The sequence below is a fragment of the Ursus maritimus genome, unplaced genomic scaffold (genome assembly GCF_017311325.1).
Source record: "Ursus maritimus isolate PB19 unplaced genomic scaffold, ASM1731132v1 scaffold_24, whole genome shotgun sequence".
Lineage (NCBI taxonomy): Eukaryota > Metazoa > Chordata > Mammalia > Carnivora > Ursidae > Ursus > Ursus maritimus.
In genome coordinates, this window is record NW_024424897.1 from 2637436 (window position 1) to 2663768 (window position 26333).

The 26333-nt window shown below is 58.4% G+C and overlaps 1 protein-coding gene across 1 annotated transcript in view; it reads left to right on the forward strand.

The window, feature by feature from the left end:
* Positions 1–26103, forward strand: part of LOC103665800 (TBC1 domain family member 16-like) — a 40402-nt gene extending 14299 nt beyond the window's left edge. The window contains exons 3-4 of the mRNA XM_040640081.1: positions 834–1422; positions 25305–26103. Coding sequence (XP_040496015.1) covers positions 834–1422; positions 25305–25440 — 725 coding nt within the window. The 3' untranslated portion in view covers positions 25441–26103. The remainder of the gene's footprint in view (positions 1–833; positions 1423–25304) is intronic.
* Positions 26104–26333: the final 230 nt, after the last annotated feature.

The window sequence follows — 26333 nt, forward strand, 5'->3', positions numbered from 1 at the left end:
GCCTCCCCTGCACCTTGCCGATGTCACTGAGTGTCCCCACCTCTTCTGGAAATGGGAGCTCAGCTCAGGAGACGCTGGCGCGGGTTCTCAGAGCCCCGAGGTGTGTGAGGGCCCAGCTCCGGCCCCGGGGGCTTTCCAAAGCAGAGACCAGGAGGCCTGGGCACCTGGCATGATCGGCCCAGAAACCAGGACATCCTGATGTGGCAGGAAATACCGCCTTCCCCCCAGACTGAGTGTCCAGGGGCCCAGAGAGCCCACCCGCTGGCTGCCGCCTCAGAGGGGGACCGCTCTTCTCGGCCCACGTCCGCACCTGGTGCCTGACATCGGGGACGGCCCCTTCTTCCGGAGAGCTGCATTAAAGAAGACACACTGAGATCCGGCTGACCGGAAAATGCCCAAACACCCCTCTTTGGATTTATTTTGTCTGAAATAGAAATAGAGCCCGCAGCTTCCGTTGCTCCCAGCCGCGGTGAAGCAGGGCTCCTGGGCCCCCGGGCTCGCCCAGACCCGGAGGCTGGCTGCGGAGTGAAAGCTCCGGGGCCCCAGACTGTGGCCGGGTGGGGTTCTGAGCTGGAGGAGGGCTCCCCGTGCGTGGAAAAGCAACGACAGACCACTGCCCGGGAGCCCAGTGCCCCCGAATCTGCTAAGTGCCCCCAGCTTTCACTCACCGCAAGCCTGACCGCGCCCCCGGCCGTGCTGTGCTTGGGGCCGGGCTGTGTGTGAAGCCGGCGCCTGCCCAGCCCCACGACCTGACTGACCAGGGCGTGGCCTCTACCAGATTCCAGACAGAGGCACCAGGGTCCCTAACCTGCCTGTCCTCCTGACCCCCCCAGGCTACCTGTGCTTGTACATGGAGAAGGATGAGCTGCTGGGGAGCACCCTTGTCCTCGCATGGGTCCCCAACTCTCGGATCCAGAGGCAGGACGAGGAGGCGCTGCGGTACATCACCCCCGAGAGCTCCCCCGTGCGCAAGGTGCCCCGCCCGCGGGGCCGGCGCGCCCAGAGCTTGGGGACCCCCCACCAGCCCTCCCCTACGGAGCCCAGGCCCGCCCTGATCCCCAGAGACGAGGACACCCTGGTGGTGGCACAGAGCGTCCAGGACGCCGTGCGCGTCAGCCCTTCCCCCCCTTCCGAGGACGGGGAGAAGCCGGCCCAGGGCTTGGGGATGGCCCCTCCACCAGCCCACAGCGACTCCGGGATCCTGTCGGCGGTCAGCTCGCAGGACGGGACCGAGGAGGGGCGGGAGCCGCGGCCCGAGGCCAGCGAGGAGGAGGGCTCCCTGGAGCTGTCGGCGGACGGTGTGAGCAGGGACAGCTCCTTCGACTCGGATTCCGACGCCTTCTCTTCGCCTTTCTGCCTCTCACCCATCAGCGCGGCCCTTGTGGACAGCGGCAGCTCTGTGTTCCTGGACAGCGAGAGCGGGTGAGTCCTGAGTCTGACCCCCGAGGCCTGCCCCGGGGGCCTCGTGGGGGGCAAGTCGTGTGTCGGGCTCTGCTCCCTGAGTGCTGAGGACGGCCTGTGTCTCACCCTGCTGGGATCCAGCTCTCCCCGTGCCGGGACCTTGGAACCCGTGTCCCGTCATTGATGCTGCCCGAGGCGATGGTGAAGGACACGCAGTGCAGGGTTCCATCTTCTCTCCCCCTCCGTTCCCCTCGGCGGCCTCACTTAGGACAAGCCGTCCCTGCCAGCCCTGGGAATCCTGGTGTCCCCATTCTTATCACTGGGGGGACACTAGATTGTCGGCCATCCCACAGACCCCAGGCATGCTTGGAGACTCCTGGCTGGTAGCTTAAGTCTTATGGTGTTGCAGCCAAGCCAGGCACGTGACCCCAGCCCCCTGGCCCCAGGGGGAACCTTAGCCTTTCTGCCCAGACCCTCGAGCTATAAAAGGCTGGAGCACAGTCCTGGGGGGAATGTCAGTGGCTTTCCCTCTATAGCCTGAGAGCCCAGGGGAACCAGATGCCTGGGCACAGCGGCAGCCTCGCTGGCTCCAGCCGCACAGGCAGGGGCCAGGTGGGGCAGGACGTGCCTCGCCCTGGGGTGCACCTGATGGGGGAGGGTGTCGCACCGTGTAGTGGACACCACGCAGCATCATTAGGGGTCCGTGGGGCCTCACAGCGGTGGGCGTGCGCAAGGCTCGTGAACAGTGAGGCTTGCACTAACACGGAGCGGCCAGGGCCTGCACAGGATGGGCCGCCCCGACTTTGGCAGCCCCTTCCTGTGCTCTGGCCGTGGTCCTCACTCTCGTTAGATTTCTGGGTAGACAGTGGAGATCATGCTCCTAGCCGTGGAGGTATTCAGCTGGCACGCGAACGTTGAACTCGAGCCGTGAGCCAGGCGCGGGCCGGGGTGGATGGTCCACGTGTTGCGTGGGCACCGGGTGTATGCCACGGATTGCTTAAGCTCACGCTCACAACCACCCCAAGCCCTGTGAGGCAAGTCCTAACATCACCCCGTACGCGGAAAGGGAAGGCGAGGCTCAGAGAGGTTATTGAACTTGGCGGAGGTCACAAAGCCAGTCAGCTAGCGGAGCTGGATTTGACCCCAGCTGGCTCTGCCCCACCCCTGGAGCACATGAGGTCACACAGGACAGACGTAAGCCCGGGAGCAAAGGAGAAGGAATTTAAGATGGATTTGTCCCTGATTTTATTCCCCCAGTAAGATGTGGTCCGTTAGAGCCTGAGGGTGGACTGACTCCCTCTGTCTCAAGTATTGGAGACGCAAGTGAAGGGGGCGGTCGGCGGTACCCGAGGAGGCTCCCTGAACTGGGTGGTGTTTCCCACCAGGGAACCAGGCTGGGAATGGAACCCAAGCCTGGCTTCCCACCACAGGGCTTGTTCAGAGCTCCCCCTGGTGGTGCCACTGGCCAGCGCGGCGAGACCTGCAGGTGCCCAGCACCCCCAGGGCCCAGGTGGAGGGAGAGGAAGGTGCCCAGCACCCCCAGGGCCCAGGTGGAGGGACAGATTCCGAGCTCCCATCCTTACTGTGACTCAGGTGTGCTGGGCCTGGTCTATGGTCTCATGGCTAAGATCTTAGTGGCAGAACCAGAACTAGGGCCTGGTGTAAGGGGCCCTGCAGGGCCCCCAATCACGTAAGGAGCTTGGATTTGGGAATTCAGGAGACCTGGTTGGCATGAGCCTGGGAAAGTGCTGTGTCTTCTTAGAACTTCCGTCTCCTCATTCATGAGATGAGGACAGTAACATCCGTTGTACGGGGTTAGCCAGTGAATGCATGTTGGCCTCCTCTTCCCCTCCGTCTGCCTTGCTGGTTCTCTACCCCGGCTGCTTGTGAGAATCTCCCAGGCAATTCCAGATGCTTCTAGAGCACTGATTCTCACCTGGGGCCGATTCTGCCCTAGGGGACATGTGGCAGTCTCAGGACAACTGAGGATGGGGATGTGATTGGCCTCTGGTGGGTGGAGGCCAGGGATGCTGCTGAACGCCCCACACTCGCCAGGACAGCCCCCCATGACGGAGTGAGTCTGTCCACGTGTCTCGGCGCCGAGGCTGAGAACCCTTCCCAGACAGACAGGGGCGCCCCAGAGTAGGGAAATTGTTTTTCTAATTGTGGTAACATACACGTAACATTAAGATTTGCCGCCGTAGCCACTTAAAATCGTACAATTCCGTGGCGTGTAGCGCATTCAGTGTTGTACAACAGTGACCGCTGTCTAGTCCCCGAACTTTGTCCTCACCCCAAAAGGAAGCCCCATACCCACTAGGCCACCACTCCCCATGTGCCCTCCCCCAGCCCCGGCAACCACTCACCTACCTTCTGTCTCTGTGGGTTTGCCCGCTGTGGGGGTCTCCTGTAAGTGGAATCGTGCCACACGTGGCTGTTTGTGTCTGGCTTTGACTGAGCACGGTGTCCCCGACGAAGCACGTGTCAGGGCCTCCTGTCCGTGGCTGACTAATATTCCAGGCGGTTCTGACTGCAGCTGGATGCGAGAGCCCCAATCGGCACCGCGTGCAGACTCCCGAGTGAAAGCCGGGGGGCGTCTCTCGGGTGCGGGGGTTCGGCGGTGGTGTTGGGAGGCCTTCGGTGGTAACGATTCCGGAACCTTGTTTGCTTTCCAGACCCCGGCCCCACCCAGTTTCGTGTGGGGTCATGTTTGCTCAGAGCTGCGTCACAGACCACGGGCTGATCTCTGAGTGGGTGCAGAAGACCGTGGTATGGTCGGGGAGGGGCCTCATCCACACAGTCCCGGCAATTCCGGAACACCTGCTCTTCTGGCCCGAGCAGTCCGGTTAGGCTGAGGCTTTGTGCTGCGACAGGACAGAGACGGCCGGGAGCCCTCCCTGCCTCCTGGCGGGAGCCTGTTCTCAGCCGGGGGGGTAGGGTTGATGTACGTCCCAGAGAGGACCCAATGGGTGTTACGTGGAGGCACACTGGTTCCGGGCCCAGCCGCGCATTGACAGGTTGCTGGGGCTTTAAAAAGCAGATGTGGGAAGGCGCTGGGGCGGACCCTGGAATCTGCATTTTTCACAGGCCATTGCAATGAGAGCCAGATTTGGGCGCTGGGCCAGTCCCTGCAGTGCATGTTCGCTCGCTCCTTTACTCTCCGAGCCACCACACCGGAGACCGTGGAAGCAAGGGTGGTGCCCCTCCGCCCCTCCCACCCCCAGAGCCCACCCAGTGATGGGGCTGGAAATCCTGCACTAAAGGGTCAGCCGTACTGGACCCTATAGACAGGCACTCCCCACCCGGCTGCAGGTGAGGTGCCTCGGGCAGCCTTGGAAACGCCTAATGCCCAGGTGGCAGCCAGACCAACTAAGCCAGAGCTGCTGGGAGCGGGGCCCAGGGGCTCCCAAAGTGCCGCCTGGTTGACAGCCGTGGCTCTGAAGGGGACCTCAGGGAGAGAGGCGTGGTCCTGGTGCCTTGGACAGAGGGAGTCTGGGCGAGGTCCAGAGCGCCGGCATTGGCTGGAGCAGACACCCCGCAGCCCGGCTTGGCTTTGAGGACTGGCATGTGCCCATAGCTGCTCCTGGAGCCAAGGCTCCTAAGGTAACTGGGAACTGGGTCCCCGGGAGGGGTGCAGGCAGGCTGGCTCACGGGATCCCTCTAGTGGCAGAACCGAAGAACTACACGTGGAGGCCGACTGCGGGCTGGAGATGGGCGAGGAGGAGTAGCCCCCCACCCCGCCCTGCATCTGAGACTCCTTCCAACGTTTCGTTACGTGATGGCTGGTTCACAGAAGGGCAGTGACCATTCGTGTGCTACCTGTGGGGCATAGCCAGGCAGGACCCGGTTCCTAGATGGCCAAGGCACCTGCTCTAGCCCCCCCCCGCCCCCCTCCCACTGCCCTGCTCCCAGCACAGTGATGGCCGGAAATCCTCTGCCGAATGACTGGTCAAGGCCCACTGGGGAATGGGTGGCCGAGGAGAGCTGCTGCTCTGGCCAAGGTCTGAGTCCCGGAGCAGGGCTGGGTTCCGTGGCTCCCCGAGTGCTGTGCATTGCACAGCATCAGGAATTAGGGCTTGGGATTGGCATGCAGGTGAGCACGACCATCGGGCAAGGTCAGCAGCAAGGTCAGTAGCCAGCCCGTCATTCATCTGTCCTGGAAGCTGTCCGGTCTGGTCTGAAGGGCCGGGGGGTGAGGGTGTGATATAGTAAGACCCCCCTGTGGACCCCCCGGGTGGCCTGCCGATCGCCCCCACCCCAGGAAGTGCATCAGCCATGTGTGTGAAGGGCTGAACACAGCTCCTGTCTCCTATATCGAATGTCTTCTGAACGCATTCTAAGAAATAATGTGAATTACAGAATAAAACACTTGCATGAAGATGTTCATTACAGTACTTTTTATAACGGAGAAAAGGGGGAAAGAGTTTCAGTGTCCAGCAGCCGAGAAGGAGCTAGCTCAGCTCTGGTTCACCCCACCGGACAAGGGAGTTTTATCTGGGGTCAGTGAGCCCCTGAAATCGTAGGCCACTTTTTGTCTGTGTGCTCACGGGCGCGGATTTTTCTGAGGAGCGGGCACCCCCTGATTTCTGCAAGTGTCTGCGACTCCCGAATGTTTAGGTCCTCAGTGCCACCAGAAGGAAGGACACGCAGTGCTCACAAAGGCTGAGCTGTCCCGTGGAGATTCACAGCGTCTCAGCAGCAAATCCCACGCACATTTTGGCTAAAGTCTATGAAAAGGCCCCTGAGCGCGGGTGAGGCCATCCAGAGCAGGGAGGCCCACGAGAACCTCGTGCCACGCCCGACAGACTCCAGCTCTGTGCCTCTGACATCGTAGCCACTGGCCTCCCACGTGCAGCTGGGGATCTCTGGAAATGTGGCCAGTGTGACGTCGGCACTGCATTTTAATTTTAGGTAACGTGGAGGGATCTAAATTTATTTATTTATTTTTAAAGATTTTATTTATTTATTTGACAGAGAGAGAGAGACAGCCAGCGAGAGAGGGAACACAAGCAGGGGGAGTGGGAGAGGAAGAAGCAGGCTCCCAGCGGAGGAGCCTGACGTGGGGCTCGATCCCAGGACCCTGAGATCACGCCCTGAGCCGAAGGCAGATGCTTAACGACTGAGCCACCCGGGCGCCCTGGGAATCTAAATTTAAATGGCGTGTGCAGCCACCTCACAGCACAGGTTGAGAGGACCCCGTGCCAAAACGTTAGGATAGTGTGATTTTGAGTAATGTTTTCCTTTTCTCGATTTTCAAAAATGTTATTCTGTGGTTGTATTCATTTTATGATAAAAACTGAGTTTTAAAACAAGATAGCCAGTTAAAGTGCTGCCCAACTCAGACCGGCTTACCCGGCCCGGCCTGCACACTTGTCTGTGAAAATGCTCCCTCGCGCTCGCCGGTCACTGAGGTCCGGCCGGCAACCCTGACGCCGGTGATCTGCCAGCTAGTCCCCAGAGCTGTGCCCCTGCCCCGGGGAGAGGCTGTTGTTTCCCGTCTCCCTGGGTCCTCTTGTCGTTCCTGGCGCCTGCTCTCAGGGTGGCGTCCCAAGTGAAGGGTGGCGTGCGGAGTTACAGAACTCGCTGGTGGCCTCTCACGGTGGCTTCCTGGGTGCCGTGGCCCAGCCCGCTCAGACACGGGTCTAGCGAGCAGGGCACAGGCCCCAGGGGGATGCGGGCTGGTGACCGCTGGGCCCACCTGCCCTCAGGGTCCTGCTCGGATGCCCACCTGCCTCCAGCCTTTGCTCTCGCGCTTCCCCCACGTGCACTGCCAGCCCTCCCGAGCCGGCCCACTGTTCCACCGTTCCCCAGCCTTGCTGCCTGCAGCTGGAATGTTCCCTGTGCCGAGGAAGCCCAGGCGAGCCCACCAGCCCGCGGGCGGGGAAGACCCTCTTCCAGGCAGCACTGCAGCTCTGCAGAGCCCCTGCTCCCTGGGCACCTTGTCCGAGCTGCGCTTGAAATCCACGGCCTCGCACTGTTGTTCTCTCACAAGCCTTACGGGTCTGTCTTAGCAGCACAGTCCTTCAGGACTTTCTGCAGCAGTGGACGCTGTCCAGGCGTGTGGCTGTCAAGCCCTGGAAATGGACCTGTTGCGACTGAGCAGCTGGGTTTTTAATTTTGTTGGTCCACAGCGAATTTAAATTTCGATAGCCCCACGAGGCCGGAAGGTTCCATGTCGGGCAGTGCTGGTCCCCACGAGACAGTCCCCGTGGGGAGGATGAAGGTGGCACAGGGAGCCCTCCGGATTCTGTTGAAGGAAAAGGGTCACAGAGCCAGTGGCCAGGTGCCCCTCCCCCGTGGCGGGTTTCCCAGGGGTGCCGGAGGGTTCGGGTGGCCTTGAAGCCACAGGCAGAAGCTGGAGAGGAGGGGCATCCCTGCCCGGCTCCAGGCCCCCCCGCCGGACACGAGGCGGAAATAAATGGTATCTTAAGTGCTTTTTGCCTTTAGGAGGAAAAGGCTGCATGACACCAGGCTATCAACCGTAAAGGCTGAATTATTGATATCTATCGTCCCCGTCGGTGTAACTGGCCTGCGTGCCAGGGGACAGAAATGAAGCGAGAACTCCAGCCTCTCAGAAGGATCTGGAAGCTGCGGGCTCGGTGGCCCAGGTCTAAATGCCCGGAGGTGTCGCTGCCAGGGAGCTGTCAAGAGGGATCTGGGGTTGCCATCCAGGGTCCCCCTAAGCCAGTCGAGGGCGGCAGGTGGTGTGAGACCACAGTTCTCAGTCGCTGCTGGCGGTTTTCACAGATAGCCTGGCCGTTCTTTCTCCGCACGGCCTCCTCCAGCCAGCAGGGTGCCCGTGCAGGGGAGGGGGCAAGAAGGAGGTGACCCAAGCAGACCAGGGGGTTGGAGGGACGGGGGAGCCTCCAGGCGCGGTGACAGCGTGTTTGCACTGGAGAATGTCCCAGGAGGCCCCTGCAGCAGCAGCAGGACCAGATGGGGGTGGGGGAGCCCTGGGGGGTGGCCTCCACTACCCAGGAGAGAGGATGCCCGTCTGCCAGACCAGCTGCGGGTCCCGGAGAGCCAGGAGGTGGGGCAGCCAGGAACTGGCGGGAGATGGGGTGGCGGAGAGGTAGGGGAGTGTCCCCTCCCTTGAGGTTTCGGGAAGCTGCCTCTGCGCCCTGCTGTGGGCCTGCCCGGGTGCCCCGATGCCCCGAGGATGCTCCAGAACACCCGCCCTCGCCCCTCCTGGGCCCTCAGCAGCAGCCTGGCAGCCGGGAAGCTGGCAGCTTCCAAAGATCTGTTGTTTGGGTTTGTTTGTGCTTCTGTAGCCGGGAGCTGAGATTTATTTCTTTAAAACATCCCATCTCCCGACACCCAGCAATCTGTTCTGTGCTTCGTTAGGACTAATCTTGTCTTATGTTTCTGTAGCACTCGGCAGGCTGCGCGCCGGCTCCCCTCCCTCCCCTCCGCGGGCCCCCCCTCCAGTCAAGGTGGCAGTCACCAGCTGCTCCCCTCGCCCGGGGTGGCCGACCCCCGGGTCTGAAGGAAGCTGCTTCGGGAAGGGCAGCCGGCAGGTCTGAGGTCTGTGGCTGGCCCGCGGCCTCCGGGTGCTAGGAAGCCTGGCGGGTGTCCAGGGCCAAGGACGTGCCCTTCACCGTCTCCCTCCGTCGTGGGAGCCCCTTAGCAGGTGGTGCTGCCAGTGGCTCCGGGAGCTCAGAGAGGCTGCCCGGGAGCCCAGGCTGGGCCTCGACACTGCCCCGTCCTTCGATGTCCAACTCAGGGGAACCATCTGGGCAGGGAAGGGACAGGAGGGCTTGGTCGGGCGAGGCCCCATGGGTCCTGCAGGGCTCAGAGTCATGGCGAGCTCTGTGGTCAGACACAGCTGTGACCCTCAGCGCCACGACGACCCCTAGGGTGTGACAACATGTTTTATCTCCCCTCCCCGTGCCTTGGTTTCCTCATCTGTGAAATGGGGCCATTGTGGGGATAAAGTAAGGAGGTAAAGGACAGCAGGTGGGGAGAACTCAGCCCCCCATGGGTCAGCAGTAGACGTTACCAGCACGGCCAGCAGGACAGGGACGCCTGCCGGGCACCTGACAGCGGCCCGCCCGATGGGAAGTGCTTTGTGTTGGCGTCCTGGCGCTGCCGGGAGGAAGGAGCACAAACCAGCCGCTGAGAACAGCAGAAACGGATTCTCTCGGTCTGGAGGCTGGAGGCCTGAGATCGAGGTGTCTGGGGAGGATCCCTTCTCCCTCTGCCCACTTTGGGGGGCTCCAGGCGTTTCTTATGGCCGCGTCCCTCCATCCCTGCCTCTGTCCTCACGTGGCCTTCTCCTCCGGGTGTCCGGACGCCTCTTCTTGTTAGGACTCTGCTCGCTGTGTGTCGGGCCGACTCTAACTCTAGGGCCCCCTCATCGTGAGACGCTTGACCGACTACCTCTGTAAAGACCCCGTTTCCAAAGAAGGTCGTGTTGGGAGACTCCGGGTGGACACGAGTTTAGGGGACAGGATTCAACCCAGCATAGGCTTAGTGAGGGCTGGCGCACTGAATCCTTGAAACAAGGCCCAGGGCCGGTGCCGCTCTTACCCAGTTGAGAGAGAGCAGAGGCGCTGACAGCTCGTGTCGCTTGCCTGGGGTCACAGCGCACGAGTTCCTGGCTGAGAGAGACCGGCTTTGGAGAGAAAGCAGCCTCTAGCTGTATTTGCACGCGGTTGGGTGTGGCCGGGTTCCAATAAAACTTTATTTATGGACCCTGAAATTTGAAATTCATAGAGTGTTCATGTGTCATGAAATACTCTGTTCCTTTTGATTTGTTTCAATGCTGAAAAATGTTCAAAACCGATCTTTGCACAAAAACCTGCCCATAGATGCTTATGGCAACGCTGTCGTAACTGCCACCACTTGGGAGCAAACAAGATGTCCTCCGGCAGGGGAGCGGACAAGTAAACTGTGGTCCCTCCAGACCAGGGGACTCTGTCATTGCTGGAAACAAACAGTGAGCGGTCAAGTCCTAAGAAGACCTGGCACGACGGGGAATGCGCATCGCTAAGTGAGAGGAGTCCGTCTGAAGGCTGTGGGCCGTGGGACTCCAGCCGCACGACATTTTGGGGAAGGCAGAGTCTGGCACAGTGGGAGGATGGGGGGCCGGGGCTCCCTGCGGAGCGGGAGGCTGTAGACAGGGCACAGAGGACTCTCAGGGCAGTGAGGCTACTCTGGATATCATCGTAATGGCAGGCGTGTGGCATCGTACGTCCACCAAACCCACAGAGCGTACAAGCCCAAGATGAACCCGTGCGAACTGTGGACCTTTGGTTATTAATGGTAATGAATTGCCGTTGGTTCATCAATTATAATAAGCGTACCGTGCTAATGCAAGATGTTAATAACAGGGAAATCATGTGCGTGTGTGTGTTGGGGGGATGTCTAGGAATCTTCTACTCCGTTTTTCTGTAAACCCAAAACTGCCCTAGAAAATTAAATCTGCTTTTAAAAACAAGTTCTCAGCTCTTGGGCCGCGCAGGGACAGACCGCGGGGGCCATAATGTGCTGATTCTGGTCTCAACCAGCCCTGACCAGTAAAAATGTAATGTTGAGCCCCCATACATGGCTTAAAATTTTCTAATAGTCTCGTTTTTGAACACTTGATTTTGAAATAACTATAGAGTCACGGGAAGCTGCAGAAAACCATGAACAGGGAGATCTCATGAACCCCTTAGCCAGCCTCCCCCAATGGCAACATCCGCCTGAAACCACAGTACACCTTCCAAGCCAGCCAGTCGAGGCGGGTACTCCGGTGCCGCAGGTCTCTCCGGTTCTCCCAGCGCCCATCGGTGGCCCCGTGCGTGCAGAGCTCTGAGCAGTGGCATAGCTTTGTGTCACCACCAGCCCAGCTGAGACACCCCTCGGCTCCCATACGCCAGCTCGGCACCACCGAGAAGACCATCCCGCCATCGAATTGCTTTTGCGTCTTTGCCAAAAATCGGTTGGGCACATTTGTGTGGGTCTAACAGCTACCCTTTTTAAAAAGTGAAAAAGAGACATGTAAAATTAATTTTAACAGTTATTCAGCATGCCCCAAATATTACCATGGCAACATGTAATCAATGTCCCGTTATTGGTAAGAAGAGTTTACAGTCTGTCTCCGGACTGCGTCTTGGGAACCCCACGTGTACTTTACCCGTAGAACGCGTCTCAGTGTTAACCCGCCATCCTTCACGTGCTTGATGCCACGTGTGGCTAGGGGCCACTGCGTTGGCCGGCTCAGGTTGGCGTCCTGCTCTTTTTGTTTAGATTTTTCTGGCAGCCCTTTTCCCTGGACGTCCCTCTCTCTTTGTCCATAAAGGCTGGGCAGCTGTTGCCCCTGCTAGGGAGGTCCTGCAGACCTGACCCCCCCCCCCAGCAGGGACTCTGGAGGTCCCCAGCCAAGGGTGTCACCCAAGGAAGTGATTGCACCTGGTGGGTCCCCTTGAAATCATGCTGTTGCTGACTGCCCTGCAAAGGACCATCAGCCCCGCGGAAAGCCGGCCTCTTTCTGTTAAAGCTGTCGGGACAGCGGAGGAAAGAAGCGCATCAAGCCCTCCAGAACCAAGAAGGAAGCTCAGCCTCCAGGAGAGGGAGCACTCCCTGGGGACTTGGTGCCCCTGCTGCAGGAGGCCTGTTGTCCTTCCCTGCTCTGCTCACAAACCATGACAGCCCCTCTGGGGGTCCTTGACGCAACCGTGGATGATTTGTTGCACGGGGGCTGGAGGGATGCTCTCCAGGGAGCTCTTCTGCTCCGACTGCACGGAGCCGCCTTCAGGAGCAGGAAGCCTGGGTCCCTGGGGGTCCCTGGGTGTTGCATCAGCAGCCCCAGCAGGGGCTCCACAGGGCGCAAGGCCTGCAGCAGCTTCTGAGAGACCTAAACGTGAGGTCACAGAGGCAGTGACGTGGCAGCGCCTCCCAGGTGAGACGGGGAGCTCACGCTCTGTCTTTGGGGACCCATGTCTGGCTGTTGCAATGTAACCCAATACCGATGAAATTCTCCCTGAAAGCAAGAAGCAGTGGCGAATGAACTTGGTCTCTTTTTTTAAAGGTTTATTGATTTATTTTAAAGCAAGAAAGAGAGAGAGCAGGGGGAGGGGCTGAGGAGGAATCCCACGCAGGCTCCCCAGTGAGCATGGAGCCCGACACGGGGCTCGATCTCACAACCCTGAGATCACGACCCGATCTGAAATCAAGAGTGGGATGCTTCACGGACTGAGCCACCCAGGCGCCCCTGACCTTTATCTTTTGATTGAAATGTCCTCGTACCCACTCTGTTTGCCTTAGCATTCATTCCCAGCAGGGTAATCAGAAAGGACGTTTTCACTTGGGTTTTCTGTTCTCTTCAACCCGCGTTCCTCAAACACCCGTGATGCACAGGGGACGACGGGCTCCCGGTAGCCCCCCCCACCTCTATCCAGAACATGCTTCCTTGCTTCGGGGAACCTGAAGTATGGTTTCCCTGATGATCCTGCCCATTGAGAGCAGAGGCCTGGACCCCGGTGTGAGCCTGGAACGAGTCCCTGGCTTCCTTCTTGGCAGGCGGTGACACAGATGGTCCCCGCGTGTGGCTGCGCTGGAACCGAGCCGCGGGTCCCATCCCAGCGCTGCCCGGCCACGTGCCCTGGCAAGTCCCGACCCTCACTGCCCCCCTTTCTCCTCCATGCGGTGGGCACACTGACCGATGCGTCCATGAGGCCAGCATGGGGTGCGGCCCCTAAGGGCTCCTGAGAACCATGGCAGGGGCCTCACCCCCATCTCAGCCTTAGGTCCCCGGGAGAAAGGGGGGCATGGAGACCGGCCCAGGGTAGACGGCACACCCCTCCCCTCTGCTCTTAGGGTTTGTTTGATGATCTCCAAAATGGGGTGCAAACCCTTTCAAGAAGGGGGGACCTGTCCTGAGAGGCTTTGGAGCCTGAAAGGGCTGTAGGAAGGAGGTGCCTGCCAGGGTCGTGGAACATGGGAGTCAGAAGCTGGAAGTGGGAATGTTCTGGAAGGCGGAGGGTGGCTGTCTTGTGGGTCACTGGAAGGAGGCCCATAAACGTCAGGGAGGTGGGGGGTAAGTAAGACCCTGGACCCGGCAGAGGGGGCGGGTGGGCAGTGTGGCCTCTCCCAGGAGCCCCAGGGCTGGCGGTTAGGGCCGGACTCTCTAGATGGTAGAGGCACCAGGGTCTGTCTTGCTTCTGTAAATATTTAAACACTGGAAGGATTATTTTTGGTAGCTACGGTCTCTCTCCGAGCCTGGCAGGCTGCCGGGCTGCCTGGAAGGGTGTCGAGTGACAGCAGGCTCACTGCACGCTCTCCGTGCTCCCCATTCTGGTGATCCGGTGGCCACCGTTTAATTGGGGTCATGGGCCCCCCGTTTTGGGAGAGTGTGGACAGACAGAGGCTCCTAGGCTGTCCCCCATGGGTAGGGGCAACATGACAAATGTGGATGTCACGTCTGAGAAGCTTCCCTGACGGTAGTTGCAAGTGACAGTTCCTTGAGCTTCCAAACCGCGAGCAGTGAAGTGTAGGGCCAGGAGCCAGCCAGGCACCCCAGGGAGGTCGCCACGCTCCGCCAGAGCCACCTGGGGTGAAAGGGCGCATTGTGCGCCCCGCAGGGCCAGGGGAGCCTGCAGAGAGCCGTCTTTGTCGGCCCGGGGCAGACGTGCGAGGAGCTGCTTCCCGGGCAGCCCGGCGGGGCGGGGGACAGGAGTGCGCGTGAGTGCCCCGGGCCACCGGCCCAGATCTTCGCGGAGCAGCCCACCCGCGGTCCCCGGCTTGCCCGCGGTCCCCGGCCCACAGCAGGATCAGGTCTGCCCGGGCCTCAGGGCCGTGCGGCCTCCCCCAGGAAGGACAAGGCCGGCCGACACCGCCCCCTGAAACTCCATTTCCCTGGAGGTGGCACTTCGCGCGCCCAGCAGATGGCAGGCTTCCTCCAAATCAGCCGGGGGTGTCCCCTGCCCGCAGCGCCCGCCTGGCTTCCCGGTCCCTCCCCGGCACCCCGCCCTGCAGCCTCCGGCCGAGCGGAGCGACCCCCTCATGGGGGGACCTCCCCTCCCCTTTGTTGCGGCCCTTCCTCTCTACTTCCTCCTTCTCGGCTGGTTTGCTAAGATGGGAACCCGCCAGTGCCTGCAGGCAAGCGCGGCCAGTTACAGGGCTGGCTGTGTGCCCTCGGGGAGGGGACGCAAGCTCAGACCCAGGCCAGGCGCCCTCCGCTGTGGCACCACCGGATGCTCCCTCCCCGTGGCCTCTGTTTGCAGCCTCTCCTTGCTCCTCACTGACCTTGCCCCTCCTCTCTGGGTGGTTCGGGTAGAGAGTTGCCACATGACCTCCCCCCACCCCACATCATTGCCAGCCACAACCTCCCCAGAGACCAGACAGGTTCTGGACGGCCTTGGCCCTGGCACGAGAGCAGAGGCACCTGGCTGCTGGTAGAGCCGGGAGCGGTCAGCTGGATGCAGACACAGGGATCTGGTTCTTGTCCTTCCCACTGCCGCCAGACACGCTGGACACACGTGGACACTCTGTGCGGACACACTGACTTCAGGGCATGAATAAAGAGTAGAGAATAGAGAGGGGGCACCCCAAAGTGTTGAAAGTTGGGACTCAAATGGGTATGTGCGCACTCATGTTCACAGCAGCATTACTCACGATCGCGGAAAGGGGGGAGCCACCCACGTGTCCATCCATGGACGGATGGATGAACTAAATGTGGTCCAACCATATGGAACATTATTCAACCTTAAGAAAGAAGGACATTCGGCCACCTGCCACATGGATGGACCTGGGGGACACAGTGCTCAGTGAAGTCACACTCACAATAAGACAAACACGGGGGGGGGGTTCCACGTACACCCTGGAGCCATCATTCATAGAGACAGAGCGTTGAACCGAGGTTGCCAGGGGCTGGGGGAGGGGAAGGGGAAGTGAGTGCTTAATGGGGGCAGAGTTTCAGTTTGGGACGACGACAACATTCTGGCGGCGATGGTCGCACGACGAGGTGAATGTGCTTAGTGCTGCTGACTGTGCACTTAAAAATGGTGAAAATGGTAAATTCCATGTTATATTTTGCCACAATAGAAGAAGCGAGAGAGAAGGAAGAAGTTGAGGTCAGCAGGGTCACTGGGACTGCGAGAAGCCACCTGGGTGCCCATCCTTCCAGCCTTTTGAGAACCAGTGTTGGCGATGAGATACAGTGAGCTCATGTGGACTGTGTGCTTGGGCTTCAGGCATCGGGAGGTCCGGGCTGCTGGCTGTGGGCTCTGGTGCGGCTCGGCCTGGAAGGAGAGTCCGGCTCAGCTATCATGTGCCCCAGCCAGAGGGCTGACGGCGGCCTGGGCTCCCCCCACCCCCAGGGTCTCCTCTGGCTGCTGGGGGCCGCCCTGTGGGATGGCGCCCACCTGCCTGCAGGGCACACCTGCCTTCTTGCTGGGCTCCAGGTGCGCTGGCCCATGGTGGGTGTTTCCAAAGTCTGGGTCCAGAAACAGCCAGTACATGGCGTGACGTCTGGGTCTGGCAGGTGTTCAAGTCCAACCATAACATGGCCTGAAAAGGCCAGCGTCCCTGACCTCTCAGGCGCCCCTAGTGGGGACCTCAGGCCGTCCCTGGGGCCCACGCCTGGGGTTATTGCTCATGGGGTGGCCTGGCTGGGAGCCCGAACCCTCGGTGGCCCGGCACCTATCAGCCCTGCCGTACAGGGTCATCCTGTAGACAGAGCCTGTTCCGACGTGCCCACACAGGGATCACGGGGCCTTCAAAACAGTTCCGAACTCGGCGAAGGCCCTTAGCCATGGAGGGTTCTGGGGAGGGCAAAGATGTGGGCACTTATTAGGACTTCATGGCGGGCAAAAGAGCCCATGTCTTTTCACCCTTGAGATAATCTAGCTCTGTGCTTGACTGGGGGCCTCTCTGTCACTGAGGCTCAGAGCAGAAAGGTGGCTTGCTCAAGGCCACACTCTTGGAGGTGACGGAGCTGGCAGAGTCCCACCCCACTTGCTCCCTAGACCAGTAGGTAACCAGTTAAGGAGACTTGGGGCATTTTAACTGCCTGCTGGGTGATAGCCCGTGAGCTGTGGTGTGCCCCTGGCAGGGACTCAGCTCGGGGGACCCCACGCCGGTTATTTAATGGGCAGGGTTCGTTCCTGGCTTTTCCATCAGGGGAAAATGGTGCTACTTGTCAGGGTCTTAAGTGGCCCCCCGCGTCTGGGGTGCATTCAGGGCCCCCCTGGAATCCCGTCTGTGGGTGAGATTGCCAGGTCACTGTGTCTTGCCCTTTCACACCAAGTTCGAGTTTATATAATAGACGGTAGAAAAATGTCCCACTGACCCCTCTGCATTTTTTTTCCAATTTAAGAAACATCCTTTGAGGAAATCTTTTCCTCCTTTACTGATTGAAAGGCTTCTCCCTGGCAGGACTGAAGGGGTCTGGGTCCCCAGAAAGGGCCTGGCATGAGAGGGCAGCTGTGGGTCGGGCTGCGGTGGCACCGGCCTGGCTGGAACCAGGGAGTCATGACCGGGACAGGCTCTACTGTACTGAGCAGAATTCGGCCTTGATTTTTTTGGGCTTTAACCCACAAAACAAGCAGGGGGTCACTGAGTTCTGCTTTGTAGCACATTACTGATTAAAAGACTAATACCCCGTGCATAGAACCTTCCAGAAAAATGCTCTTCACCCCCAAAGTTAATGATTTGGGTTTTGTTCCCTCTGTGTTGGAATTGGTTTGTTGAGTAGCTGGTGTCATAGGAATTTAGATTGACCAGAAGCCCCGGCTGGTGGAGCGGGGTCAGCTGAGCCATGTCTGACCTTTCACCGCCATTTGACGATCGGGCAGATCCGTGGCCAGGAGCCCCATCCTGGTTGTGCCCACGATGCCCCTCGGGAACATGCCTGTTGGAGCTGACTGTGGGTTTGGATTTAATGCATAGCTCTCCACAGTTGACAAGGGGAGACTATACCCAATTTGGGCAAATTGGCCACAACCATTGCTGGAGCCCGGGAGAGAGGCCCATCAGCTGGTGTGACTTCTTCGGGGAGTGTTGCTTTGTTTTGCGACTTTGGAAAGAATGTGCAAGACGGGGCAAATGCCCACTTGCCGAGGAGCCCAGGACTGGTGGCCAGGCCAGCATCTCTCTGGCAGATGTCAGGGAAAACGTTCAAAGTAAATAAACATGGTGATTTCTGGGTGGGCGTGATACCTTCGCCTCTTTCCTAATCTTTGCACCTGGGGTGGGATCCCCAAGAGCAAGTTCTGGTCCTTTTGTTCCTGAAGGTCGGCCTGTGCCTGGACGGGAACAGGGGATCCTGGCTTAAAACCCACAGCTATGCACATGTACGCATGCACCGCACACGCACACACATGCACACTACACATGTGTGCACGTGCACACGACAGACACACACGCACGTGCACGCACACACACGCACACCACACGGGCGTGCACATGCACACGACAGACACACACGCACGCACACGTGCACGCACACACACGCACACCACACGGGCATACACGTGCACGTGCACACGACAGGCATACGTGCACATGTGTGCACACATGCACGTGTTCATAGGCACACGTACACATGTGCACGTGTGCACACACATGACATGGCGTGTATATGTACACATGCCCGCGTGCACACACATGACATACATCAGCTCTCACTCACATACGTGCAAACACAAAGTTTCAGGGAGAGAAGCTTGAACATCTTTTGTCTGAGTCTGAAGAAAATATTCAATAGCCTCTCATTCTCTCCAGTTTAGTTTTTTCTGTTTTTTTTTTTTTAAATCACTTTCAGAATTGCTTTTTCCAAGTTCAGATATTCCCCTTCAGATCTCATACTGGCATAGCATCCGGGACCTCAGAGGGCTCCCAGAGGGCTGGGGCCATGGCCCCAAAGCTGGAAGGGAAGCATACTTCCCAGGGACGCCCTCCAGGGGGCGGAGGGACAGTGCCGGGCACATTCCCGCACCTGTCTATTCTGTTTCAGAAATAACCTCCTTGAAGAAGTGCTTGTCCTCACCGGCACCCACACGGATAATCTGGAGCAATTCACTGTGTCGGCCGGGGCTGGGGTCATGACCTGGAAAGATGCTCCTGGCTGGAGGCCCAGTTCTGCCTTGGGCAATGACACTGGCCACATTCCATGGCAGGTCCTGGCCCTGCCCTTCTGTTGTCTGCGGTGGAGATGTCTGGGCCCCACCTCACATCCAGGACCCTCTGCGGAAACAAAACATACCACGGGGGCTTTGTTCCAAGGCCTCTGAGGGAAGGGAGCTGGGGAAACACAGCAAGAGGACCATAGGGTGCAGGTGACCACAAATCCTGATCGTCCCAGAGGTCATGACAAGGGCAGCCTTGGCACCCCAGCCCCCACCGCTGCCCGCCTGCCCAGGGAAGATCTGGCTGCAGGCTTCTCACTCAACCAAGGCTTCCCATTGACCCAACAGGGGTGACACGTCCCACGGAAGACACAGGACGCAGGGCTCAACCACACCCACCCTGCAGAGTCATGTTTGCTGCACCTTTGCTAGTGTGAATGGAAACCCCAGCTGGGGTTTTGGTTTCCAAGATTAAATCCATCCTGTTGCGGGGGTGGCCCTGCCCTTCAATAAGAGGCAAGGAATGGGGTGTCTCGGGCCCCTGGGGTGACACCCCTGGCCGTTTATCCTTCCAAGCTCTGCCTTCTGAGATGGAAAACCCCTTGGTCAGGGCAAACGTCTGTCCCCTTCTGTTCTGTCTTTGCCAGTAGAGGTCTTGGGGTAGGGCGACGTCACCAGGAGGCTGTGCAGGCAGGGGCTCTCCAAAGCTGTGCCGGGGGCTACGTCACCACCAGGGTGATGGGGAGGATGCAAGACCAAGACGTCTGCTCTTAAGCTCTGATGTGAAACCACATTGGTGCCCATGAAAGCATCCTCGTGGGTTGGACTTCTCTTCTGGAGGGTGACCAGAGGTCTCCTTGCATTGAGGAACTGAGCGTAGACGGGGAATGGGGAGCCTGTGCCCAGCGTGTCCTAGAAAGAGCAGGTCTGAGGCCAGGGAATAAACCTGGCGACGGCTTTTGACCCAAAGTGGGCGGATGCAGGGGAACCAAACATACACCTTTGCTCCGCCCGCCTCCCACGCATGGGGGGCCGAGCGGTAACTGGCGTTGCAATGATTTATTCAAGTGTTAATCAAACACTTATTTTCTGATTATCTCTCCGTTTGATGGATGGCAGATGCCAGTGCAGTCAAAATAAAAACACTCCAGTCAGAACATTTCAAGGAAGAAATCAGCCGTTCCAGAGAGCAGAGGACGGCACCCCGTCTGCCGCCTGGCAAAGAGTTTCAGTGGGAAAAATTATTTTCCATAACCTTTTTGGTTTCTATTTAAATTAAGCTTCGCCAAGCAAGTTTGGCAGTAACAGAGGGCTCCTAATTTGGTCCCCCTTGACCTCTGCCGCCTTGATTGGCAGTCCGTTGTCAGGCTGGAAGTTGTGCCTGGGAGGTGAGAGTGAGCAGAGCAAATGCCCAGGACAGATCTCCGTCCCCCGAGGACCCGGGAGGCGGGGGGAGTGTGCAATTAGAGAGGTCTTCACACAGAAAGTTAATTAGCTACTAAACAGCATTTAGCACAGTTTACGATGGGAAATGTGTGTCTGAAAGCAAATGGAGGAGATCTCACCGGAGAGCGGCTGCCGCAGGGTGAGGGCAGTCCCGGCCTGCTGGCATCTCCCGGGGCCCACTCTGCGCCAGGGCCGCGGGGCTGGGGCTGGCGCTCCCGGGGCGGGCGGAGTGGGGAAGTGAGCACAGCCCAGGAGAAGGACCAGCCATGTCCCCAGGCACAGGCCCCTCCGAGATGGGACGGGCAGGGGCTGTCCCCCGAGCAGCCTGCCTGGCCTCGGCATGGCTCTCCCACCCCTCGCACACAGCCCGGCCTCCCCGTCGCGAACAGGGCTTAAACGTGTCTTTGTTTACTGGTCGCTGCGCCTGTAGTGGGTTGAATAGCGTTTCCCGAAAATTCATGTCCACCCAAAACCTCAGATGCGACCTTCCTCGGAGGGTCTTAGCAGATGTAACTGAGGACCAAGGCGAGTTGGCACGGGATGGGGGTGGGGCCCAGGGTGAGTGTCCTTGTAAGAGACAGGCGAGGCCACAGGCAGACCCAGGGAAGAGTCTTGTGGCGAGAGAGGCAGGGGTCGGCGGGATGCCTCGACAAGCTAAGGACACCGAGGATGCTTGCAGCCCCTCGACGTGGATGAGGCGAGGCGGGATTATCCCCTCGAGCCTTCGGAGGGAGCGCGGGCCTCGGGACACCTCAATTTCAGAGTGCCAGCCTGCCGGGTTGTGAAAGTACATTTCCGTCGTTTAAAGGCACCCCGTTGGTGGTGGTCTGTTCCGGCAGCCGCAGGAAACGGACAGTGTCTCCAGCCCCAGTACACCCCCGACCTCGTCCACGGGGCCAGGAGGCCAGCATGGGCGCAGGTGTCTGCAGCCAGAGAATGGCTTAGTGGGCGGGGGCAGGGGAGAGCCGGGGCCCCAGAAAGGCGAGGAGGCGGCGTCAGGACTGCCTCTGTTTTCTGTAAGATCTAAGGACTGACTTAGGTGTTGATCATTTGGCCTTTATGTTTTATTTCCCTGTTGAAACTGCAGGTTGATGGCTCAGGTCATTTTTTTGTTTGCAGAGGGTAGGTGTTTGCTTTGCTTTGGTTTTTCATTTGTTTGTTTGGGTTTCTTTGTCCTTGATGTTTTTCATGATTTGGAGGGATTTCATTTTTCTTTCATGATTATAAAAGTCACACGTGCTTGCCAAAGTAATTTCAGAAGGGGGGGTGACATCTTGCCTATGACGCACCACCCGGCACGGCCCTTGGCAACATTTTGGTGTGTTTCCTCCTCCCTTGCCTCTATTTCTTGTGTGTGTTTCTGATGGCTGAGTTACTTTATAGAGCTGTAGACATGCGATTTGCAAAAATTGGTTTCTTGGCTTTAAAAAATAATAATTTAAAATTCTGTTACATGTGATTCATGCAAAAAGTGTTTGGGACACGTGTGAAAGTGCAGCGTCATACTTGCATGAGCCCCGGTCAGCCTTCACGCAGCCGCATGGACCGGAACCCAGTGTCGCCCCCGGTGTCGCCCCTGGCATCCGGAAGGAACCACCTTCTGGAGCTGGTGTGTGTTGTCTCCTCGCTCCTCTGCAGGGGGCTCTCTACACAGGTGCCCCTTGGCCCACAATATCGCCTGTCGTGTGTCTGATTTTCAGCATCATATAAAAAGTCGCCGTCCTCCGCAGTCCTGCGTGACCCAGCTCTGTGTCTCGGTCATGCCTGCGTTCACCTCTACGGACGGCACTGCCGGCGTCTAGGCTTTGCCTGTTTCTGGCCGTCCGCATGCCTGTCGATTCCCGTCAGGTTTGTCTTCGGGGTTTTTCTCCAGGAGCAACGCTGTTGTGGCAGTTCCTGTGCCCGCGTGTGGTGTGGGGAGCAAACCCCTGTGGGGGGCACACGTGGGCACGCCCCATATCATGAGACACCGGAATCGTCTTCCCCCCGCAGTGAGCCCAGGACTGCGGGAGCTCTGTCCTGCTATTTCCAATTTGTGTCCTGTCCGAAGTTCTTCCCTGCTTCACGTCTGCTTAACGGCAATAATTTTTAATGCCTGCGTCATACCCTTTTGGGTAGACGTGTGTGTCTCACTCGACCCCACGCCTCTCACAGACATTCCCGCGTCTCTGGTTCCCCACTGTCCTGGGAGAAGCGTGTCCGTGCTTGGTGCTCAAGCACAAACAGGATGATTCCGCCAGTGGGTCCCAGAAACAGAATCAAAGAGGGGAGCATTTCAGCTCTTGAGACCCGTTGCCAGTTGCTGCTGTAAAGGTCTGAGCGATGGTGGGGACGAGTTGACACGTGTGTGTGCCACGCCCATGGACACGGAGGTTCCGTGTACCCTTTCGTGTATGCACAAAGGCTGAATGCACCCACGCGTGTGCACACGGGCGTGCACACTGAAGTGCGATGTGATATTGCGTATCTTACCAAAAAAATGAAGACATCCCAAGTCTTTGTCTGTGGAGAATGTTTAAATCCATGTGCGGAGCCTAAAGCAGTCCTCAAGAAGAGGTGTGTCCAACCCCACATACTGACGGGACAAAGGCCACGAGTACGGTAACGGAACACATCCCGCTGGGACGTGGGCCGACAGCAGGAGCCGTTGGCGATCCGGCGTGTCTGTGCGCCGTGTGTGTGCGCACCAGAGTGCCCCCAGAGCCCTCCGTGGAGCAGCGGGACTGAACCTGGGCTGGGGCTGGTGCAGGAACGTCAGACTTCACAGTTTTGCTTTACCCGCGTCTGAGTGTCTGAATGTGTAACGAGCACATTCCTTTTCGCATTAAAGAATTCTCGGAGAGGGTTAGGGATCTGCCGGTTCCCGTGGCCTCGGGCGGGAGGAGGTCCCTGCTTGATTGTAGACCTCCCAACAACGCTTCCACCCGCTTGGAAAGAACTCATGGCTGGTACAGGTGCTAAAAACCGTGTTCATTTGCGTTTCTTTATGACTGACACCTTTGAACATGTTTCTGTGGGTTTATCCCGTTGTTTCTTCTTCTGTGAAGAAAAAGACACGGGCCCAGTTATCTCCCGGGGTCTCTGTGGTTTTTATGGAAGAGCACATCAAAGAGAAAATGCTATTAGCCCTCATGGGAAGGCCCCCCAAACCTCCTCGAGGATCGTTTTGGAATTGTTTTTGTGGTGACCAGGAGGCAGGGGGAGGCCGCCCGGGGTCTGGCACACGTCACGGTCTGGCGTCTTCACGCCTCCCACCCTGCGAGCCACTGTGGAGGGCTTCGGTGTGGGGCACTGGGTCCGGCTGACAGACGATGCCACGCCGCCCCCAGAAGCAGCCTTTCCAAGCTCCCCGGGCTCGTGAACACACATGTTGCTCTAAGAATACTCTGTCGGCCAATGTCCCAATCCCGGTTTGCCTTAAATACCCCGAGCCAAGCCAAGCAGTGGCTCGGTGCCAAAGAATGCTGTTGGCCAACCTGGAACCAGGCCCAGGGGACGAAGAAACGAGAGACGAGTAGGGGGCGTTGTAGGGAGGACGAGGAGGAATCGAAGACAAGTCTGGTGCTGACGTCACTCGTGGGTGAGGTGCTCTATGGGAAATTCGGGTCTGTGGCATCTACCATGTGGCTGGACTTTAAATGACTATACATGAGTAGCCCTATCAAAGGACAGGCAGGTGATTTTATTGTTTGTTCTCATGACTTGCTGGCTTGGGTGGGGCGCCGCTCTGAGTGCGCTGGACCACGTGGTTTGGACCCACCGCCAGGACTGACTGTCTCTGCTGTAGGGGCTCCCGGAGGTGGTTCGCACCAACCCTGGATGTGGGAAGGAGACGCCTGGAGTGGCACCAAGCCCAGAGCTCAGGATCCAGAATGTTCTGGCTTCGAGCTCCGCTCTTCCTCCCCCCGCTGTGTTTCTTGGGCGTCCTGTCACTCCCTGCGCCTCGGTGTCCGTGTAGGAGAACGAGTTGATTGGCCTCCTGGTCTTTAAGGCACTTCTCTGACCACGTGCTCCTTCTCTGGACAAACCGCACTGCAGACTCCCCCTGCCCGTCCCCCATAAACCTCCCCCTCCCATGGCCTTGCCGCTCTGGGAAGGGGGGTTCCAGCCCGCCAGGTGGAGCTCACTGAGCCAAATGATGGTCAAGGCGTCCCTGCGGTGAAGCCCAGAGAGAAGATGAATTTGGGCTGAAAGCCTGGAAAGGAGTTCATGAAATTTAATCAGATGCCTAAGGGGAACACCTAAATTTAGTCAAATTATTATTAGTATTCATTCCATTTTTAAATTGCCTAGGGGAACGTCACCGAAAACGTCGGGAAACCACCAGCCTGGGTGGTGATGGTTCTGTTTCTGCAGAGCATGGGGGTGCGTCAGGGCACCACAGGGGTCCCTACAAACCGCACGCCCCAGCCAGGAGCCGGAGGGTCTGGGGTGGGGAGAGCAGGTGACCACAGGGGGTCAGGGACGCCTGAAGGTTTCCTATGTTTGGGGTAGTGGACCCACAATGAATCACTTGTTGACCTCGTCCGCCCCAGGCTCTGGTCACCGGAGCCCACCATGCCCGGCAAGGCCCCTGGTCAAGGACGACCCCCACCCAGGGTCTGCTCCTTGTTACTTTGCTACTTGGTCAGCCTGTTACTTTGTCCGGTCTCCACATCTGCTGGGTCTGAGTCTGGGGCAGGCTTCCTGGCACGTGGGAGAAGTTCCTAGAACAGGTGTACAAACGACAACAGGACCCCTTCCTTCCTGCTGCTGCTAAGATGTAAGACCTGTGTGATTGGGGGCCCGAGAAATTGGAGGGGAACTTTCCAGGGCTGATGACCCATTCCCAGCATTTTTTTAAAGATTTTAGTTCTTTCTTTGAGAGAAAGAGAGTGAGCAGGATGGAGAGGGAGAGAGAATCATGAGCAGACTCAGTGCTGAGCACAGAGCTGAGCACAGGGCTCAATCCCATGACCGTGAGATCATCACCTAAGCTGAAATCAAGAGTGGGACATGTAACTGACTGATCCCCCCAGGCACACCCCCCAATTCCAGGTGTTTTTGCAGAAAAACTACACAAGGCCAATGTGGTACCTTTTTTTTTGCACTAAATAACCTGCTGTGTGAGGAGCCTGTGCTTCTCCCGCCCCCACACAGGTGGTGCTCCTGGCTGCCCCCTCAGCATCACATTGTTGGTTTTGGCTTGGGGGTCCCAGCTTCGTCTTGAAGGAGTCACGAGGCTGGCAGGCGGGCTGGGCTGGGCCTGCCACCGTGGGGGCCCACCCTCTCCTTTGAGGCTGGGAGCTGGGACCCACCGTGGGCGTGAGTCCTCTGCCCAGGGGTCTTGCCAGCGTGGCCCCCAGGGCCTCGCCTCTGCCGGGGTCGGGCTCTTGCCAGAACCGTGTCGCTCCTTCTTTTTCTCAGGCGTTCACCACTTCCCAAGTGTGACCGTGAGTGGGCGGAGGACGTGCAGCTGGCCAGCGCACTTCACTCTAGAACGCTCTCACCATCTCTCCTTTGCGAAATTCCCGTAAAATCTGGGCGGAAAAAAAATGTGTAACTCTGCTTTTCATTCTTTTGGAGTTCAGAGAGATCTCCTTCCTCTTGTTTTCTCCGTCAAGTCTATTTCCAGGATGAAGTCAGCCGGGAACGAAGCCGAACACTTGGTCCTCAAAAGCTTGGTTCAGGAACAGCCAGGAGTGGTCTCCAGACTCCTTGGGCTATTAATTATTCTGCTTTATTTATTAGATGTACCCAGCGTCCCTTAGCCTCCAAGCATATTTGCAAATGCCTTAAGGGAAAGAGAAAAACAAATGATTGCTGCCATTGGCGTCTCCAGCCCATCGTGAATAAGACTGGATAACGACGTTGAGCGGCGAAGGCCCCGCGCAGCCTCCCGCGGACATCCTGAGTCTACCTGTGTGGCGGTTGAATGCATCTGATGTGGGGAAGCTCAGAAGCTTGAGAAAGCAACTGGGTTGTTTAAATGAAATTTTCCTTGATTTTACTTAGAAATCAGATGGCGTCATTCTATTTGACTCAGAAAAAAAAAAAAAAAGGCAAACAAAAACAGCATCCCAAGGATAGGTGCCTTCTCTCCCGCCTGCCGTGCGCCCCGGCCAGCCCAGCACCGCTCCCCCTGGGCCGGCGGAGGAAAAGAAGCAAGGCCTGGCCTGGTTATCTTTTCCTAAATTGTGTTGGTAATAAACCTGAATAATGTGCCTGTTCCCTTCCTCCCCATGATTTACGCCTTTCATAATTAGCCCTGGACACTCACGTGATGTCAGGGACAGAGAGACAGAGGGAGTCTCGAGGCTGAGACACTGCCCTCCCGGCTCGAAGCAGCGTGCAGAGCTGTGATTTATGTCCCGCTCAGCCTGTCTTTCCTCGGCCCGTGGCTCCCGTGTCCCTCTGGGTGGAAGAGCCAGATTGGCCTCGGGTGTGGACTGATGA